Genomic DNA, 19,648 nt, shown 5'->3' with positions numbered 1-19,648 from the left:
TAAATGTAATCATTATCCCTTGCAACAACAATATTTGAATGGTTAATATGTATGCCAATAATAAAAGTCACAAAAATTAACAGATATTTAATTTTATAAATACAATTCTATTTGTAAGGTTTTATATATATATATATATATATATATATATATATATATATATATATATATATATATATATATATATATATATATATAGTTTTTGTTGTTGTTTTACCAATGTTTGGACTGAAGCATTTAAAATATCCTTTCGAGTTAGATTATACTATAGTGTATTAATACCTTTTTTGAGTTGTTTTAATCTGTGAACAATGAAAATCTAAACGCTATGTAATTCATTGAGGCAAATATGACATTTTGATTTGAATTAGGAAACCCAATAGAGTAAAAGAACAAAAAATTAAGTGGCCTTAAAATGAAGAGACTGAGTTCACAATAAATTACAATGGCCTGAAGAAAGGAGGACGGATGAGGAAAAGCTTGAGGAGAAGGAAGAATGGCAAAGATAAAGAAGAAAAGAGAGACTGAGAGGGGAAGAGGGCAACTTGGAGAGAGTGCAGTTTGTCTCTGAGTCCTCTCTGACAGGCCGAGTGAATGGGGCCTCTATTCTCTCCCTTCTTATGTAAATGGAGGCTTTAGTCTCCTAGCCATCCGTCACTGCACAGAAAGACCCTGGCAGGCCCTTTACGAGCCTCCTGCTCGCATAATCCCTGAGCCCACAATCATGCGCCCAGCAGGGGGAGAGGGGGGAAGTGGCAGGGGGGTTACCATGCAGACAGTGAAAGTGTTCGGCGGGCCACCTACACTGAACACACATTATCCAAACATTTCTCATAAGGTGTATAGCCCTCGGGCACGGAGAGGTTGTTATGCCACCGACAGAGGACTATGATTGGAGAAAGAATGTCAGAAAAGAAGACTGTGGGTATAAAAGGCCAGGAAAGAGAGGGGATTGGTACAAAGAATTGAATGAAGGGGACGTGGGACAGGGGTACACGATGTGGGAATTAACATAGTGTTTGCATGATGGACAGGTGAATGAGGGCCCACGCATTATGTCAGGCGATGTTGGTGGAGCGTTCTCGCTGAAGTGATCAAAAGTTGCAGCCGTGGAATTGTAATGACACAGGTCTTCTGAGAGTTCGGATAACTATTGGCTTGCATATGTGTGAATAGAAGTTTTCCTAATACATCCTCATGTGCTGGAATGACAGGTCCAGTCTGATTGGTATGCGTCCTGGGTTTGAGGCCCAGCTGAAAGCAGCATTCACTCCGGTGGATACAGATGGTGTACAGACCTGCCCTCCTGTGGACGCGCTCAGAACTGGCAATCTCTTGGATCTTGGTTCGAAAGGTGCTTCTCTCAGGAGCTCTTCACAGTAAAATGTGCACCGGATTTAGCAAAATGATATAATGCCTTCGCATTTACTTATTTAACGAAGTGCAAATACATCTGTTAATGTTACACAACATAAGGTCACTATTCTGTCACTAGCTGTGATCAGTTGGCACTTTCTTCCAAGTGTCATCCATGTATCCCCAAAAATTTTTTTTTATCTTTGATACTACACAGAAAAGACAAATTATTCACGGCATAGTTTATTAAGTATATGCATATGTTTTAAGGTATTTACATAATCTTGTTTTCAAATATATTTACACAAATTCCCTATCCATGACCAAAAATTTTATTTATTGTTCGAATGTGGCTGGTTGTGGAGCAAGCAAGATACAGTTAATAAAATGCAATTGGAGTTGATGAAAATATGAACCTGTTGATTGTGTATTTGAAACACAGTTTATTAGTACTATGACAAATCTTATGGTTTTGTTCATGACTCACAAACATGCATCACAATTGAATGGTAAAACTCTTTTAAAAGGCATAGCTGACCCCAATATGAAGGTTTTCTGAACATTTTATTCAACCTTAGTTTCTTCAACACATTTCATTTCACAAGACATTGGTTGCGGATTATTTGATGTTTTTAGTTCAGCTGCTATTCACTGCAGAGGATCCACAAGTGAGCAAATGACTAAATTCTCATCATCCTTAACATTGATAAGACTTGTTCAGCTGTTACTGAAAATTTCTCGTCTACCCACATCTGATCAAACACCATTGGAATGATGGGCGATTGAAATGTTGATAATAGGAACAAAAAGGGCAAAAGATGTCATATTCCCCAAAAAAAAAAAAAACCATGACGGGAACTATGAACACATGCTTGGAGATCTCATACTCGTATTGCAAGATGAAACCAGTCTTGCAGTAAATTAAACCCAATGAACGAGTAAGAGTCAGCTTAGCATGTTAAAAATGGGAAATACCTTTATTTCAGACCATTAAAATAAATACTATACAGAGTCCAATGTAGAAAAGATTTAATACATGGCTTCTGTCTCAAAAAGGTTAATAATCACATTTGTAATAAATTTGTTTAAAAAAATATCAGACCAATGTAAACCCCACATCCAAACCCACCCAACAAGAGAGGCATTTTTTTGAACAATATGAAGACAATGATCTCTATACTCTACTACTGCAGTTTGGTCCTTTACATATTTAGACCCATCCAACACAGTTTGGTGAGGTAGGTTGTAGGAGCAACACTCCTCGATAGGACTTTGATGCAGAGAAAATCTGAGGCGATACAATGGTGGGTTGTTAACCAGCCATACCAATCATGCCAAATTCATTTTTAATGCCTTGGGCCACCCATCCCGCCATAGTAAAGCCTATTTACAAAATCAAAAAGCTACAGCCATGCACAGGTCAACAAGAGATGTAACCGAACAACTGGACCAAAAAAAAAAAAAAAAAACAAAAAAAAAAAACAAACAAACCCCACTTTTTGCAACTTTATAATCTGTTTTGCGCTCACAATCCAGCTTCCTCTTTTTCCCTCAAGCAGAACTTACAGCACTCAGATGCTTCTGTAAAAAGGAAGATAGCAGTGATGAAGATTTGGAATAAAAAGTCCAAGTCCACCATATAAAACATGAATTCTGTATTTTACATCCTTTGCCCTGTGTTAATCAAAAAAAAAAAAAAAAAAAAATTCCAATGAAGTCACATCTCAAAAATGGTTAAACCAACATCAAGCAGGGCATTGTCTTCAATCCATATGCCAGTCAGTGCATTAACATTTACACTTAACATGCAAATAAGCCCTGCAATGCAGCCTCTTGATCAGTAGATGGCACCACTCAAAAGGGGCAAGATTAAATGAGCCTCGAGGAATATTGAGTATTCATTCTGAATAGTTGAGTGATGTGGCAGACATACTGGATTTATGAAAAAGCACACCCTCAGAATTAACAGTACTTGATTTGGGGAGTTGCGCGAAAAAGGATGTGGGTTGAAATTAGACTAAAGAGGGAAGGGAAGAGAGAGAGAGAAAAAAGAAAAGGGGGGCTAGGGTCTTAGATAAGATCAGCAACGTTCATGGGCATTTCCTCCACGGTTGTATTGTAGAAGGTCTCAATGTCTCGGAGTGTACGCTTGTCATCTTCAGTGACCATGTTTATAGCGACGCCCTTTCTACCAAAACGGCCACCACGTCCAATCCTATACAAAAAAAAAAAAAAAAAAAAAAAAAACTTATTGCACAACAGCCAGAAATCACACAAATCGGTCAAAAAGCACAAAGAGCTCTGTTGACTTACCGGTGGATGTAGTTTTCCCTGTTGGTTGGAAGGTCATAGTTGATAACCAGGGAAACCTGCTGCACATCAATGCCTCTTGCCTGAAAGCATTTAAGAGACTTTAGTCCACTTACTAGTTTCGAGAACAAAAGCAGTAAACTAACAATCTCAAGACGTTTAAAAGTAGAGATTTTGCATGTTAATGTCAACTGCTTTATAGTCGTGTTGAGGGACTTGGCGGCCCAGGCACTGTGGAGAGCAGTTAGAATAGTCTCCCAAAGATCTTGATACCCATCACAGCACAAAAAGCTGGTGGAAGAGGTATCCTTGGTGTGACATCTCAGAACTGTGGGTGAAGGCGAAAGGCAGCTTACCAGCAGGTCAGTAGTGATGAGGACTCGGCTGGAGCCCGAGCGGAACTCTTTCATGATGACGTCCCTCTCCTTCTGCTCCATGTCACCATGCTATAAAGACAGAGTGCCTAGTTCATAAAACATGTACATCTGTATAATTACCAAAACGTCACGTGTCTGTCACTCACCAGTGCAGAAACTGTGAAGTCTCTCGCATGCATTTTCTCAGTCAACCAGTCGACCTTTCGTCGAGTGTTGATGAAAATTACAGCCTGTGTGATGGTCAGGGTTTCATAAAGATCACACAGTGTGTCCAGCTTCCACTCCTGAAAAACAGAGGTATCTTAGCAAAAAAAATAAAGATAAAACCCTCAGCTCATCCACTAGGTGGTGCTGTTTTCAGACTAAAGTTAAGATCATGTTCCCAGAGTCCTACAGGCTCAAATGCACAGCTAAGCAAAACGCTTATCAGACACAGAGCACTGCAGGAAGTCTGGGATCAGTTGACACGCATGGGGATCATCACAAAACAGCATTACTATATCAGTAACAAATTGGACCGCTTTGAGATACAAATGTTAATTTCTCAACCCTATGTTCTCCACTCACCTCTTTCTCAACATTGATGTAGAACTGCCTGATACCCTCAAGGGTCAGCTCTTCCTTTTTAACTAGGATACGAATAGGATCTCTCATGAATTTTGTGGTGACCTCCAACACCTCCTGAGGCATGGTGGCAGACAAAAGAATCACCTGGGAAAAGATAAACATGCAGAAGTTATAGCTTATGAAATGAGTCAACACTAGCCACAACCTGAAGAGGACTACAACAGGAAAATGTCAATTTAATCTCATTAAGATCATCTTAACTGACTGGAGTAGATTTAACCAGATAAAACATACAGCAAATAAAACCCTTTATAGATAAGATGTAAGCTGCTTTATAGTCATGAAGAGGGACCTACGAGCCCAATCAAAGTGGAGAGCAGATACATTACTCTACCAAAGATCATCATTCCCATCACAGCACACAAAGCTGGTAGGAGAGGGACTTTGGTGTGGGCTCCAAGAAAGGAAGAAAAAAAAAAAAAAAGGTTTACCTGAGTATCTGTGGCCAACTTCTGAAAAATCTCATAGATCTGGTCCTTGAAACCACGGCTTAACATTTCATCTGCCTCATCCAGCGCAAACATCTTTATATATTTGGGAGCTGACAAAAAAATAAAAACATACAGTTGGTTATTAAACTTATAATTTAACAAGAGTACAAGTAGTTAAGAATTCTAGTATAAGCCTAAAAAAAGTGACCATCATCCACACTTACAAAGGTATCTGCGGTTGAGCATGTCAAACACACGGCCAGGGGTTCCAACCACTATGTGGGGCACATCAGCCTGGAGTTTCTGAACTTCATTACGGACATTGGTGCCACCAATGCAGGCATGACAGGATGCCCCCATGTAGTCTCCAAGAGCCAGCACCACCTTCTGAATCTGAGGAAGACAAAAACATTAGCAATAGCCAAAAGATCAACTCCATTTAACTTTAACTGGATCTGAAAAATCACCTGTGCACAAGTCACTGCAAAATGACGCAAAGCATTTTAAGAGATTCATGACTTAAGTCTCTGTGCCCATACCATGAAACAGTCTTTTCTCACTGTCTTGAGCTGACTGGGATGAATATGGCCTTTATTTTCTCTGCCCCTAACAGATATAAGACCTTGTGTCATTGACAGACACAGCCTTGCCCAGTGAAAGGGGGCATGCTTAAACTCCTGCCACACTTTGTCTTCCATGTCTCCAAAACCTCATACAAAAAGGAAGTACTAACAAACCTGAATGAGTAACGGTTCTCACCTGTTGGGCGAGCTCTCTGGTAGGAGCCAGCACCATAGCTTGTGTAGCCTTCATCTCCACATCAATATGCTGCAGGATGGAGATGGCAAAGGTGGCTGTCTTTCCTGTGCCAGACTGAGCCTGTGCGATGACATCATACCCTACAGACAAAAAAAAAAATTACCAAGTGCCCATTCAAATCACATGGAGTTTCACTGTCACATTACAGTACAAAGGCAGCTTGTGCCCATACCATGAAACAGTCTATGTCTCACTGAAATGAGTTGACTGGGATGAATATAGGCTTTATTTAATTTGCCCTTACTAGATATAGGTCAGTGTCACCAACAGACATCGCCCTGCCCAATTAATAAGGGTGTGAAATAACTGATCTTATAATACAGAATTAAGGGACCAAAAAGCAGACAGACCAATTAAGTTTTACGTACCCTTGATACAAGGGAGAATTGCCCTCTGCTGAATGGCGGAGGGTTTCTCAAAACCATAAGCATAGATTCCTCTGAGAAGAGCCTCTCGCAGGTTCATATCATCAAAACTATCAACAATCTCCTTCCAGTTGCTCTGTTTAAAAATAAAAAGGCGTTAAACACACATATTGATGTGCTGTATAAAAGCACATTCACAGCAGATGGCGCTAAACTGCAGAAAATGCAGCCTTTACCCTGGAAACACCATAAAGCATTGCCTTTACTTTAAAACATTTAAATGATTTTAAACAGCCATTCTGATTTGTGTATTTGCTATGGTGATCACCACAGTGCCAAATACTTAAATATTTAGACTTGGGCGGTTTTCAAAAAAAATGTTCTTCATTTAAATCTGGACTACAAAATGCCCTAGATATTGTTTTGAAAGGGTTTTGATTGTTCATTCACACTTTATATTAGGGCTTCATGAGTTAAAATTAGTTCATCTGCCAATGAAAAGTTATTCTGAACATTCATTAATCTTAGGTATTCCAATATTTAGTAACAAGTTAAAATCGAAAGTTGCAACAGTGTTATTTAATGAGCTAACAATAACTAAGACTTGTATTTTTTTTTTATACAAAGATTAATAACTTCTGTAGAAAATGTGACTATTGCTCATTGTTAATATTTAACTAATGAGGTCTTATTGTAAAGTGATACCGATGGGTCTTCATAGTTCTTTTTTTTTGTAAAGTCTGTAAAATTTTAAAATTTATATATTTTTCTGTATTGCTTTGTTGCATTTAAAATATTCAGATATTTCGTCAAGTTATTTAACTGGTTATACTTCATTATGAACCCTTTTTAAACCGAATTCAATATCGTGATAAAAGCATTAGCAATTAATCGCAACAGGAAAATCTGATACCAGCATATCCCTAATAAATATGCACCCGATCAAGATTTAAAGGGGGAAATCTCCATACTAAACTAAACAAGTGTTGACAAGTATCAGTCCATGAAAGTATTTTCTCACTGTCTTCAGCTGACTGGGACGTATATGGCCCCCGATTTGCTCTGTCACTAAAAGATATAAGACTTTGAGCAACTGACACAGCCTTGCCCTGTGATAGGGGGCATGCTTATGAAACTGAAGGCTACGCCACAATTTTCTCTTCTTTGGAAGTCTGCTTCACTTTCCTCAAAGTATTAAAACTATGTGAAATGGCTTTTAAGTCACCAACCTCAATGATACCATCTGGCTCCATCCCCTCAGGGCCACTGTCTCTGGGTCTGAAATGAAAGGTTTAATTAGTACACTTTATGTAAAATTTCATATTCAAATATTCCATGGGGCACATTCTCAAACGTACGACTGGATTGATTGGAATCAAATTTTATTGGAGTTACCCAGTCCCTTATAGTGTAGACCTAGTTACCTACAACCAGAATCATACCATACACGTAATAATCCATTGTAAAAATGTCTAAAAGACCTTGTTTAAAAGAGAAATGTCAGGCAAAAACTAAAACCTACTCGAACACACGACTTTGTCTATGAAACACAAAAGGGCAATGACAGCCTCAGTCACCGTTCACTTTCATAGTAACGTTACCATTTTCCATAAAATGAAAGTGAACGATAACCGAGGCTATCATTCTGAAATTCGATGACGATTTTCATCTAATCATTTGCGATACTCATAAAATAGCGTTAGTTCTAAGACACTGATATCGTAACCTCGTTAAATGACAGAGGCAGCCATTTTCACTCAGCGCCATTACCAACGTGGCTCACTGACTCGTCGGTCCAAAAATAACTCATTTAAAACGAGGATATTATAAAATGCGATATAAAATAGGCCTGCGAGTCAACTCAATATTATACGAATACGTGACATTTATTCATAGACAAAAGTATACTAGTAATATTTTCACGAACTGCACGGTTTCTTTAACAAAAAAAAAAAAAAGAAAGAAAAAAAAAGTAACATGTCATTTATATAGGCGATTTTACATTTTAAGAGAGGCCTTTCGTAGATAGGCCTTGGGCCTACACTGCCAGACCACCCTTTTGTCTCGCCCAAGCAAGGCCATGTGCCCTACATATTTTCTCATTTTTAGGCCTACATCTACAAGCAAAACACATAGTTAATATTTTATAACACCAGGTACGGAGTTTTTACGTAAAGCATATTAGAATAAATCTTAAAAAAATGCAGGTAATCGGTTTATATTGGGGAGAAGGGAGCGACCATGTGCCGCATGGACGCGCCGGTCACACGAGGAACTAAACGAGCGCGTGAGACACGTTGCGTCACAAGAACCGGCATTCTAACGGAACATCGAAAAGACGTTACAAACCCATATTAAAATACTTTTCAACAAATTTCACGAATATAACAAAAATATAAGGACTTGTACTTACACTAAACGTTACATGCTGAACGCACGCTTTTCTAAAACATTTTAACGAGGCGGGAACGAGAGAGAGAACGAACGTGCCAAACCGGCTCATAATGCTAGCTTTCGCTAATGAAAGACAAATATTCAATATTCTCAAACAAATCATGTGAAATCAGTGATATTGACTTAACATTTCAAGTAAACGGGGACCATTACTACAAACAAGTGTAGGAAGAAAAAAAAATCATCGAACACGATATCTTACCTATCTTCATGTTCAGACGACATTTTACAAAGGACTGTAGACTGGCGGAAACGCGCAAATACTTAAACGGTGACGACCGCCAAAGCTCATTGATTGGACATCGTCCCGATCAGTCAGCTTATAGACCCGCCCAGCGTGACTTCCCATTGGTCCACAAACGATTGATACCGCCATGTTTGATAAGTGCCTGTTCGAAGCTTGAAGACGTCACGAAAATCCTAGCTGGACGTTGAACCAGTTTTGCCCTTTCTCTAAGAAATTTGACGTTTGGTTTTCAAACATATACCTTTAAAAAATGACAAATGTTCTAATTAGTAAAATAATTAAATTCATAATTAATTTACAAAGGGTAAATAACTTTTTTTTCAGCCCTGAAATTTGTGGCGATTATTCTTCTTTTTTTAATGTGAATAAAGTAACAAGATAGAACACATTTGAAAATGGGATTTTAATAGACCATAAAGGTACTTTCATAAAGTTTATTTGTCTTAATTTTTTACATCATTTTGTTTCCGTTCGCCCTCTCAATATTTATTTATTTTTGTTTGCTTTTGAACTGTTGCTGACAGTATTTGAATAAAAAAAAACTGTTACTATGTCAAACACGAATGTACATACTTCCAGAACATACAGAGATGACCCTTCCCAAACTACCCAAGATCTGTTTTCCTGTACATAATTGTTGCGAGTCACTAGTGGGTTATTAAATAGTCCATATAAATATGCTTAGTGGTATTTTTTCAAGTTTGAATAAAGGTAAACACAACATAACTGGGGAATACCTCATTGACATGTTGATTCCTTAACCTTTCATGATGAACCCTGGCCATTTCATGTCATCATTAATTGCAATGTGACTAACAAAATAATTTAAGTGCTCTGATGAGTACACAGTTCAGTATTTTCTAAAGACAATTTATTAAGAACAAAACTGCAGACATGATTTGTCACTTGCATTAGAGCACAGTTTACTCTCATGGCAACATTTCAGATCCGGAGTTTTGCAACATCTTTATACACAGAAAAAGAAACAAAAAGTGAAAACAGAGTGCTCCATTCTGTCATTCTATCAGGCTGTCATCCGTAAATCACCTCAGTCAAGATGTTGGGCTCCAGTACAAAAACAAACAAAAAGGTTATGCAAAATTAAAACCAACGTGAGCGAGGATGAAATATCCTCAGTGTGAAGTCTCTCAGGTTTTTCGGACAAATTTATGTTTTTCTCCTCTGGCTGCGCAGTCTTTACACAAATATCACAGTGACAGCTTGCAATCACACAGTTCTTTGTACATAAGTCTCCTCAGCTTGGGCATGTCCTGCTGAGTGAAACTGAAGGGCTGACCCAACGCCAGACACTTGCAATACTAAAATGGAGGTGGAGGGGGAAAAAAAGAAGATAAAATTAGCAAATCTTGTGTGGAACTGAGGAAAAGTAATCTCAAACAACATATGTTCTGACACATTTCTTGTGGTTTTTAATCAAGCTTAATGGATTCTCCTCAGGATAAACTTCTATAAATGTATAGAAGTTATGTTAATCTGAATCTTACCAACCACTCATAAAACATCAGATTGAAGATGGTGTATATACACAAACCTGCAGGACAAATGCACCACAGTCACTGTCATTATTCTGTCTGCCAACATTCTGTAACAAAAAATAGATGCTTTATTAATTGATTATTAATTTAAACAACTGAACAGCATTAGACATTACAGTCACTAACAGTAACGGTCACTGCAAGGACAGGCCTCACCATTTTAAAAAAGCCTTTCCACCCTGTGAGAAAATCTCTCTTCTCTTTTATCATGGCCTCTGCCTGCAGGTATTTGAAAATATGCTGTGGAGAGAAAAAAATTGTCCCTTAGCTGAGATATATAGCAAACATAAAAACAAAAGTTTCGAATGTATTACTTATTATAATGTTTTAGACAATACACACAATTTCAAAGAAACTTCATCGCTTGTAGAGAAGATTTTGACTGTACAGAAGGCAATAGTTTTGTAGGGCTTTTACCTTGGGGCAGCGGCGATTAAGGGTTCGCTGAGAATCAAAGTACGTGATGAAGCGCTGTTTAATATCAACCGAGATCAGAGACCAGTGCACTTCTAAATGAATGGGAATCAACAACAGATCCTTCTGGAAGATGTCCACCTAAAACATGTTTGTACTTGCATAAATAAATGCATAAAGAAAAGTTCTGATCGCATCAAAAATAAAAGTTTTTGCTTATGTAATATACAGTGCCCTCCATAAGTATTGGAACAGTAAAGACAAAATTGCTTTCCCTGCTGTGGAGTCGAGACATTTGCAAATATGATTAAAAGATGAATACGCGACAAAACAACAGACTGTCACATTTTATTAATAGGTCTTTCGACACATACATGTTTTACCAAATAAAAAGGACAGCACTTTGATAGTTCATCCCACTATTTGACGTGAACATAAGTATTGGAACAATTTATGGCAGATGTAAAAGATTAAAAGCTAATATTTAGTTGCAGAACCCATGCATGCAATCAAAGCTGTGAGTCTGCAACCCATAGACATCACCAGACTTTTGGTATTATGCTTTGAAATGCTTTCCCCAAGCCTTTAATGCAGCCAATTCCGACTGTTGCTTGTTTGGGGAGTTTGTGTCTTCAGTCTCCTCTTCAGATGGTGAAATTAATGTTGAATCAGATCTAAATTTGGAGACTGATTTGGGCAATCTAAGACTTCACATTTCTTTGCCCTGATCAGTCCTTGACTGAACTGGCAGGGTGTTTTGGGTCATTGTCCTGATCCAATATGAAGTGCTTTCTAATACGTTTGGTGGAATTTTCTTGAATATTAGTAGCCAAGATGTTTTTGTACCCTTACAAATTCATTCTACTACTGCCATCATACATTAAGTCATCATTAAAATTAAGAGGTCCTGTTCTTGAGACAGCCATGCATGCCCATGCCATGACACCACCTCCACCAAGCTTTACAGATGAGGTTGTATGCTAAGGATCATCTACAGTTCCCTTTTTTCCCATCACATTTTTGCTTTCCAATCACTTATGCTGCATTCCAGGCAGGTTTTTGAGCCCGTAAGTCATGTCTTCAAACCACGACTCACAACTTTTTAGCGTCCCAGGCAAGTCACACCAAACTTCCAGACCGCAAGGAATTGTAGCGAGATTATTAATGCTTGATGCAATGTTATATTGTCCTAAGATCATAAATCATACACACTGCATCCATAGGCAATATTATCCGTAGGGTCTGCCATTGTTGTTTCGTGGGCTATGTGACGTCAGAGCTGGGAACTGGGAGTACATCTATCTAGTATGAGTTCACGGGTGGTAAGTCACAGGTTTGACTGCCGTTCCAGTGCCCTTTCACTGGTATAAGGGTTGCATGGATCGCGGCATTAGATAAAGGTTAATTTTGTCTCATCGGTCCATCAACTCCTAAACTCTACTGGCTCACATTTGTGAAGAATCTTGCCTTAATATTTTTGGTGCTGATCAGAGGTTTTCATCTTGCTGTGTAGCTTCCGTGTCAGATTCTCCTGCAGACTGGAGACTGACAGAGCATCACCCCAGCTTTCTGGAGGCTGCTGGTGATTTTGCATACACGTATTCTAGGGTTCATTTTCACAGCTTTTATGAATTGTCTGTCATCAACTACTGTTGTTTTTCTCAGCCGATTAGATCGTCGATGGTTGCTGATGTTGCAAGGAGTTTTCAAACTCTTGATTTCTCCATGCCCTTTGTTTTTCCTATAGTTCTAATTGACTTCCTCTTTTCTTTTAGGATCCAAATTGCTTGCTTTTCTTTCAGAGTCAGCTTCCTCACATCAGATAGGGAGATGAAACTCGAAATGTGCTGATCTTCTTAGCTAGTAAAACATTTTTCTGTTGAATCACCTAATAATAAAATGTGACATTCAGTAGTTTTGTCTCATACTCATCTTTTAATCATATTTATAGATTTCTTGACTTCACAGCAAACAGAAAAAAATTCTCTTTACTGTTCCAATACTTATGGAGGGCACTGTATGTGTGTGTACAGTGTGTGTGTGTGTGTGTGTGTGTGTGTGTATATATGTATATATATATATATATATACACACATACACACATACACACACAATACTTTTATTTTGGATGCAATTAAATCTATTTAAATATATTTAAAACATTTTTTAAATATATTAAACGATGCCTCTTAAAAAGTAGCACACATCAAATAAAATAGTTTTCTTACATTCTTTGTCCACCGTTTCACTCCATCATAGCCTTTGGTCCTCAACTTGTCATAAAAGAAACTGTTAAAAAAGTGCACCTGAAAATGGAGATGAAATTAGACATTAAAGCACTAAACAAAACTAAATATAAAATTTACTTTCCCTGACAATCAGCAACAACGATAAAACTGAATACTACTACTTAAAAATGTTCACTTCTTATATACTTTGATTACTGAACAGGGCAGGATATGTTTGTATTTCACAACTTTCGATACTGAGGCTGAAATAGTATTAGGTTAACTAATAAGAAAATAGGAGAATTAAATAGGAGAAATGAGAAAAACCTAAAAATAAATCACCTTTTCAGGCACAGAATCCATCACAAGGTCTCCATACATGTTCATGACCTTAAGAAATCAGATGAAAGAACAATGTGCATTAAGTAGAACAGAGAAAAGCAGAATTATGAAACATAGTGCTGAGCATTTAGAACTCAAAACTCACCTGGTCATTGAGCCAATTCTGTCCATAGAGGGTGCTGAAATCATCCATTGTCAGAACATGACGCTTGTAATTCACCCGAAACCCTTTCACCATGGCAGTCCCTGGTGATCTGTGGTAGGACTGAATTAAATGTTGCACCATGACTTTCCTGTGGGCACATGGTAAAAAAAAAAAAAAAAAAACCTTTAGTACCTTCCAAAAATGTATGCACAAAAGACATTTATATTTGTATTTGAGGTTGTGCATGTGTGAGACCTGTGGGGCTGAGAGAAGTCCTCATTGAAGATGCCCTTCAGTTCCTCAACAATATCATCTGAATGTACGGGAATTAGACTTCCATACTTTTGAAGGTACTCATCAAGAAGAGCTGAGAAATAAATATATGCATGCATGAGGTACAACCAACACTGAGTTTAGAACATGTCATCCATTTAAACACCAAATTATGTGAGATAATTAATTTGTCTACTTAAACAGGCATTCTTTCATTTGGAAATTAAATAAAGCTCTAAAAAAAATCTTCTTAGAGCAAGCTTTTTGTCAATGGCTTAAGTATAACATCCACCTTAGACCACAATCTTGGCGAGATCTAAAGATATATATCATCACTGGATAGTGCTGGGTAAAAAAATTACATATGCTTCGATTAATCGTTTTTTAAAATGTGGTCGATTAAAGGCCATGAATCGTTGTTTTTTTCCATATTTATTTCCACAAACATAGAACGTAAGATTAATGTTAATCTAATTACAAGTCTTCTCCACTAGATGTCCCCCTCTTATTTGCCTTGTGCGATGTTACCAAGGAGCGAGAGACGAACCGGTCATTCTTTCACTGCTTTAAATGGCGGTTTCAGGTGGTTTGTCGACGTTGATGCCACCTTCACATAAAAAGTCAGAGGTATGGAAGCATTTTAGATTTCGTAAGCAAGACGACGACGTTAGTGTTGTGGACAAGAACAAAGCCATTTTTCATCTTGCTTCAAAATTGTATTGTATTTATTTAACACAATTGTATGCATTTGAAAATTAGAGATGGGTTCTGTTTTAATGTACCCAAGTGTACCTAAAATAAAAGAGTTTAATATACAGGTTTGTGGCTCTTAATTTATTTTTATTAATTACCCAATTGTAAACTTATGTTCACTGTTATTTTTTTTTTAGATATAGTATTTGTATTAAATCTATATTCATTGAGTTGAATCGAGAATCGAGTATAGAAAATCGACTCGAGAATTGAAATAGAATCGATTTAAGAGCTTGTGAATCGAAATCGAATCGATCTGGAACATCTGAATCAATACCCAGCCCTATCACTGGACATACTTCCATCTCATAACACAATAGATAAGATATACGTTTCTGCAGCTTTTAGAGAACAAGAGTTCAAATGCGCATTCTCATTCTTTAGCTTGGGTTAAACTAATTAATTTTACTTCGTTAGATCAGCAGCTATGCTAATGATGTCTCTATTTGTTTCTGTGTTTTGCCACGGGATTTACATCCCGTGATAACTAGGATTTACACAAGCTCCAGTCTGGATCCAGAACACCTGAGAAGAGATGATGCTGACCCTCAGAGGACCTCATATGATGCTAACCCTGAATCAACAAACAGAACTAACAAATATTGCTACAAGTGTGACTGCATCATATAATAATTATTAATTATTAATAATATTAATAATGTTAATCGTCTGGCTGACTACGTCTTGTATTAATTTTCTAAAAATCCTGTCATAAGTGCACAAACTGACAGTCACCACTTATAAGCTACTACCGTATTTTTCGGACTATAAGTCGCATCAGTCCAAAAATACGTCATGATGAGAAAAAAAACATAAGTCGCACTGGACTATAAGTCGCATTTATTAAGAACCAAGAACCAAGAGAAAACATTACCGTCTCCAGCCGTAAGAGAAGGTAATGTTTTCTCTTGGTTCATTTCTCTTGGTTCATGTCAAATGAATTTTGATAAATAAATCGCACCTGACTATAAGTCGCAGGACCAGCCAAACTATGAAAAAAAGTGTGACTTATAGTCCGGAAAATATGGTACTAAATATTGTAGAAACACAATTTTCTGTAAAGTTGCTTTGTAACGATTTGTATTGTAAAAAGCGCTATACAAATAAACTTGAATTGAATTCTACCTTGGACATAAGACCTGTGCTCCTCTGAAAGGGTCATCTCCATCCTCTGAGTGGTGGGCTTCAGGGGCATAGAAAGATATTTTCGACTCCCACTGACTGATGAACTTGACTGAGAATCCCCATGATAACCATTGAAACCAGAGAAATTGTTTTCTGTGGAGAGAGAACAACAATATAATATAATATAATATAATATAATATAATATAATATAATATATGCAGTTTTAACTGCAATTCTTTTTACTTAAAAAAATCTGTGGTTTTCAACTGCGTGCAAGGGACCCCCTCCGAAAATAATGAATGTTTACTCACTATAGTACTGTACTGATTTATTTAAAATATAGTTTATATTATTTTAATCAAACAGTCATTCATATATACATAAATACATACTTATACATTTATTTTAAACAAACACAAAAAAATTGGATCAAAAAAGTTAATCAAAGTTGTCCTAAGACAAGAATGTATTTTGGTTTTAAGACAATTTTGTTTTGATCCACTTTAAATGTTGATTAGTGTGTGTGTGTGTGTGTATATATACACACACACACATATAAAGCATCTTTTACACAGTTTTCTCTCTGTACTTTTACTCGTGGCCCCCATTTTCCAGACTGAAATCCTCTGCTGTAAAAAGCAAGAAAAGGAAAAGTCTCACCTGTTTCTCTTCCACTTGTCTCCAAACTGGTTTGTGATGAGCCCATGGTGTCACATCCCTTCTCATCCCGTCTCTTGCTGGCATAAAGGCTATACTGGCGCCACCTCCTTGCCCGTAGATACCCTAAGGTGCCGACCCACTGGGCCCGTTGTCTCCACGCTTTCCAATTCTGCACAAGCCGGTTGCGTAATCTAGCACTAGACCGTAGTCTTCGCCATCGCTTCAGCCTTTGCTGTCTAAGTCCATGAAGCCGAATCTGGAAGGGATTCTCAGGAAAGTCTCTGGCTTGGAATTTGGCCTCCCCTTCATGTGAGGACATCTGCTGCCGATTATTATTAGCCAACATGGCTTGCGGTTGTGATTCAAATGGCATTTGCCAGTCTTCCACTTCATCTTTTTCCTCCCATGGATCACATTCAGAATCGATCTCTTCCTCATCTTGTTTTTCTTCTTCTTCTTCTTCCATATCTTCTTCATTCTCATCAAATCCAGCTTCTTCCTCAAGAAGCTCTACTGGTTCTATGTACTCTCCAGTCCAGACTTGCTCCTTGTGACCTAGTTTGAGGTGAATGGGGCTGGTAGCATTGGGAGGGGAGTTTGGATCCATTAGACCTCCTCCCATGCCCCCAACACTGCTGGCTTCCTGGCTCACAGTCAAAGAGAGCTCCCCTTGCCAGCGGTTCTGGGCCAGGCTTCCACCGCTGTCTCTCATAGTCCACTGGCAACCTGCTACCTGCGCCAGCTCGCCGCCTGCAAGAGTGAGAATAAGGCTCATTTCAGTGCCCTGAAATTTGTTTCTGGTGCAGGCAGATAATTAGCATAATACAAATTACTTATACAAGACCAGCTATCACTCAGTTATATGGTGATTGGCAGAAGTGAAGCATATGTTAGCTACCTTACATTACATTTAGTCATTTAGCAGATGCCTTTATCCAAAGTGACTTACAAATGAGGACAATGGCAGCAATCAAAAACAACAAAAGAGCAATGATATATAAGTGCTATAACAAGTCTCAGTTAGCTTAAACACAGTACACGTAGCAAAGGCTTTTAAATAATAATAAATAAAGAGAAAACAGATAGAATAGAAAAAGGAATAGAGCAAGCTACTGTTAGAGGTCATTTATTTATTATATATAAAATTGTACAATAAATGAAAATAGAACACAAAGAGATTAGAAAGGTAGTTAGCTTTTTATATTTAAAAATAGAATTGAATAGTGAGTGATAAAGTTACATTGTCAAATAACGATGGAAGAGATGTGTTTTAAGCCGATTCTTGAAGATGGATAAGGACCCAGCTGAGAAGGCAAGATTCTAGGGAGCACATAAGTCTGAAGTAAAGCATTTAGGTAAAGGGGTGCTGAGCGAGTGGTGGTTTTGTAGGCAAACATCAACGTCTTGAATTTTTATGTGAGCAGCTATTGGTAGCCAGTGCAAATTGATAAACAGAGGTGTGATGCGTGTTCTTTTCGGCCCATTCAAAATTAATCTTGCTGCTGCGTTCTGGATTAATTGTAAAGATACCTAATATCTATTTCGACATTTTAAATAGATACAAAACCATATTTTAAATACTGCTTTTATTGATTCAAATTTAAAAGCATCACATATATATGAGCAGAACAGTTTACCCTGAAAGCTGGTATTTGCCAGTACGCATCTAAAAGTAAATTAATAACCAAACATGTTTCATGAAATCTGCAGATATATTCAGGCAAGCTCGGTCCTAGAGAGCCGCAGTCCTGCAGAGTTCAGCTTCAACCCTAATCAAACACACATGAACAAGCTCATCGATGTCTTCAGGAATACTAAGGCTTCTCGGCTACAGGCAGGTGAGGGTTTTTTTCAGGGTTGGAGCTGAACGCTGCAGGACAGCGGCTCTCTATGACCGAACTTGCCTAATGTTACCCCTGGACTAAATAAACGGTGAACATGTCTCATATAGCTTCATATCCACGAAACCTCTCAAAACCCATCTCACAACAAAAAAACAATACACGTTTCGTGTGTTCAATAACGGTTGACGTTATAATTCTAGGTTGCTTTGGTATTTTTCGTTTTCTGGCATGTGCAAATTAGCTAATTAGCTGACGAGCTAACAGCAGCCTACAGTCTCGCCAATTGCGCTCACATATCACTCACCTTTTACCTGCAGTTTTACACCAGAGTAAGATAATAGCACACACGGCAGCTTTGCCTTTATTTTCCACGAATTTGCAAATAAACCAAATTGTGCATTACGAGGATTTTCACTTCAATCAATGAATGCAGTCGCGCTCTTTGTACGAAAGAGTAAACAGCAACGCTGCGCGCTACTGATGACATCATTGGTCTCGTGTAATGGCGTTGCCGACAAAATAAAGTATTAAAATCAACCCAAACGAAGATACTTGCAACATATTAACATACTAATAATGGATCAAATCGTGTGATGAAGCAAAAGAGTAATGAGCTGTACATGTAAAAAGGGGGTTAAGCTGCTAATGAACTGATGGAATTTAAAAAAATAGAAAAAGGTTCTTTTACAGCCTAATGTTAAGAAACTTATAAAAACTATTACTAATTTTTTTCTTGAAATCTAAATGAAGTATCTAGTATTTACGTAATTATTTAGTAGTTTAAAATTGTGATTTTCAGTAGCTGAATTTAAATGTCTGTCTCATTTCAAACGTGTAGCCTTTATCCATTTCGTTTTTGGGCTTTTTCTGTGCTGTCAGTATATATGTTCAAGTCTGACATAGACATAAGACTCTTTGGTTAATTAGGATACATATTTCTAGACCTAAGTCACAATATGATGGGAAGGAAGAGCTTTGTACTATAAAAATATCGCACTACTTGCGACTAAATGATGAGGCATTTCAATTGCATCACACAGTTGAGTCAGCATTGGATTTCTCAGAACTCATCAGTTAAATATATCATTATACTAATATGGTTCACTAATGTATCCAAAGATTTCCACTTTTGTGTATTTGGTTTATTTTAAAATAAAATTACTGCTTAATAAAGCTCGTTAATTTTTCATATGGTTAAAATCACCTATTTTTTTTTTTTTTAATTCAATTACGCTTTTTTAAAAATACAAACAGCCAACATTGGATACTTTTACCAAAACCTCCTTGATATGTTGTTCATCAAATTAATCCCTTATGTACT

At 37.5% G+C, this 19,648-nt stretch overlaps 2 protein-coding genes and 1 non-coding gene across 3 annotated transcripts; all 3 read right to left on the bottom strand.

Moving 5' to 3' along the window:
* Nucleotides 1-1,583: 1,583 nt before the first annotated feature.
* Nucleotides 1,584-9,042, bottom strand: eif4a1a (eukaryotic translation initiation factor 4A1A). The gene is made up of 11 exons (XM_026267053.1): nucleotides 8,942-9,042; nucleotides 7,515-7,563; nucleotides 6,289-6,421; nucleotides 5,861-6,000; nucleotides 5,326-5,494; nucleotides 5,102-5,211; nucleotides 4,611-4,754; nucleotides 4,190-4,327; nucleotides 4,023-4,112; nucleotides 3,670-3,749; nucleotides 1,584-3,571 (listed from the first exon to the last, which is right to left on the bottom strand). Exons 1-11 carry the CDS (start codon nucleotides 8,962-8,964, stop codon nucleotides 3,427-3,429), a joined length of 1,221 nt encoding a protein of 406 aa, XP_026122838.1. The 5' UTR covers nucleotides 8,965-9,042; the 3' UTR covers nucleotides 1,584-3,426.
* Nucleotides 4,397-4,532, bottom strand: LOC113106674 (small nucleolar RNA SNORD10). The gene has a single exon (XR_003292547.1). It is a non-coding gene; the product is annotated as a small nucleolar RNA SNORD10 (small nucleolar RNA).
* Nucleotides 9,043-9,837: 795 nt separating the features above from the next.
* On the bottom strand, nucleotides 9,838-18,866 carry senp3b (SUMO specific peptidase 3b). Its single transcript, XM_026267052.1, has 11 exons — nucleotides 18,632-18,866; nucleotides 16,484-17,233; nucleotides 15,823-15,975; nucleotides 13,927-14,038; nucleotides 13,672-13,819; nucleotides 13,527-13,574; nucleotides 13,185-13,262; nucleotides 10,960-11,097; nucleotides 10,699-10,782; nucleotides 10,539-10,589; nucleotides 9,838-10,305 (listed from the first exon to the last, which is right to left on the bottom strand). Exons 2-11 carry the CDS (start codon nucleotides 17,193-17,195, stop codon nucleotides 10,195-10,197), a joined length of 1,635 nt encoding a protein of 544 aa, XP_026122837.1. The 5' UTR covers nucleotides 17,196-17,233; nucleotides 18,632-18,866; the 3' UTR covers nucleotides 9,838-10,194.
* Nucleotides 18,867-19,648: the final 782 nt, after the last annotated feature.

The sequence above is a fragment of the Carassius auratus genome, chromosome 7 (assembly GCF_003368295.1).
Source record: "Carassius auratus strain Wakin chromosome 7, ASM336829v1, whole genome shotgun sequence".
NCBI lineage: Eukaryota > Metazoa > Chordata > Actinopteri > Cypriniformes > Cyprinidae > Carassius > Carassius auratus.
This window is presented reverse-complemented; position numbering and strand designations above follow the sequence as displayed.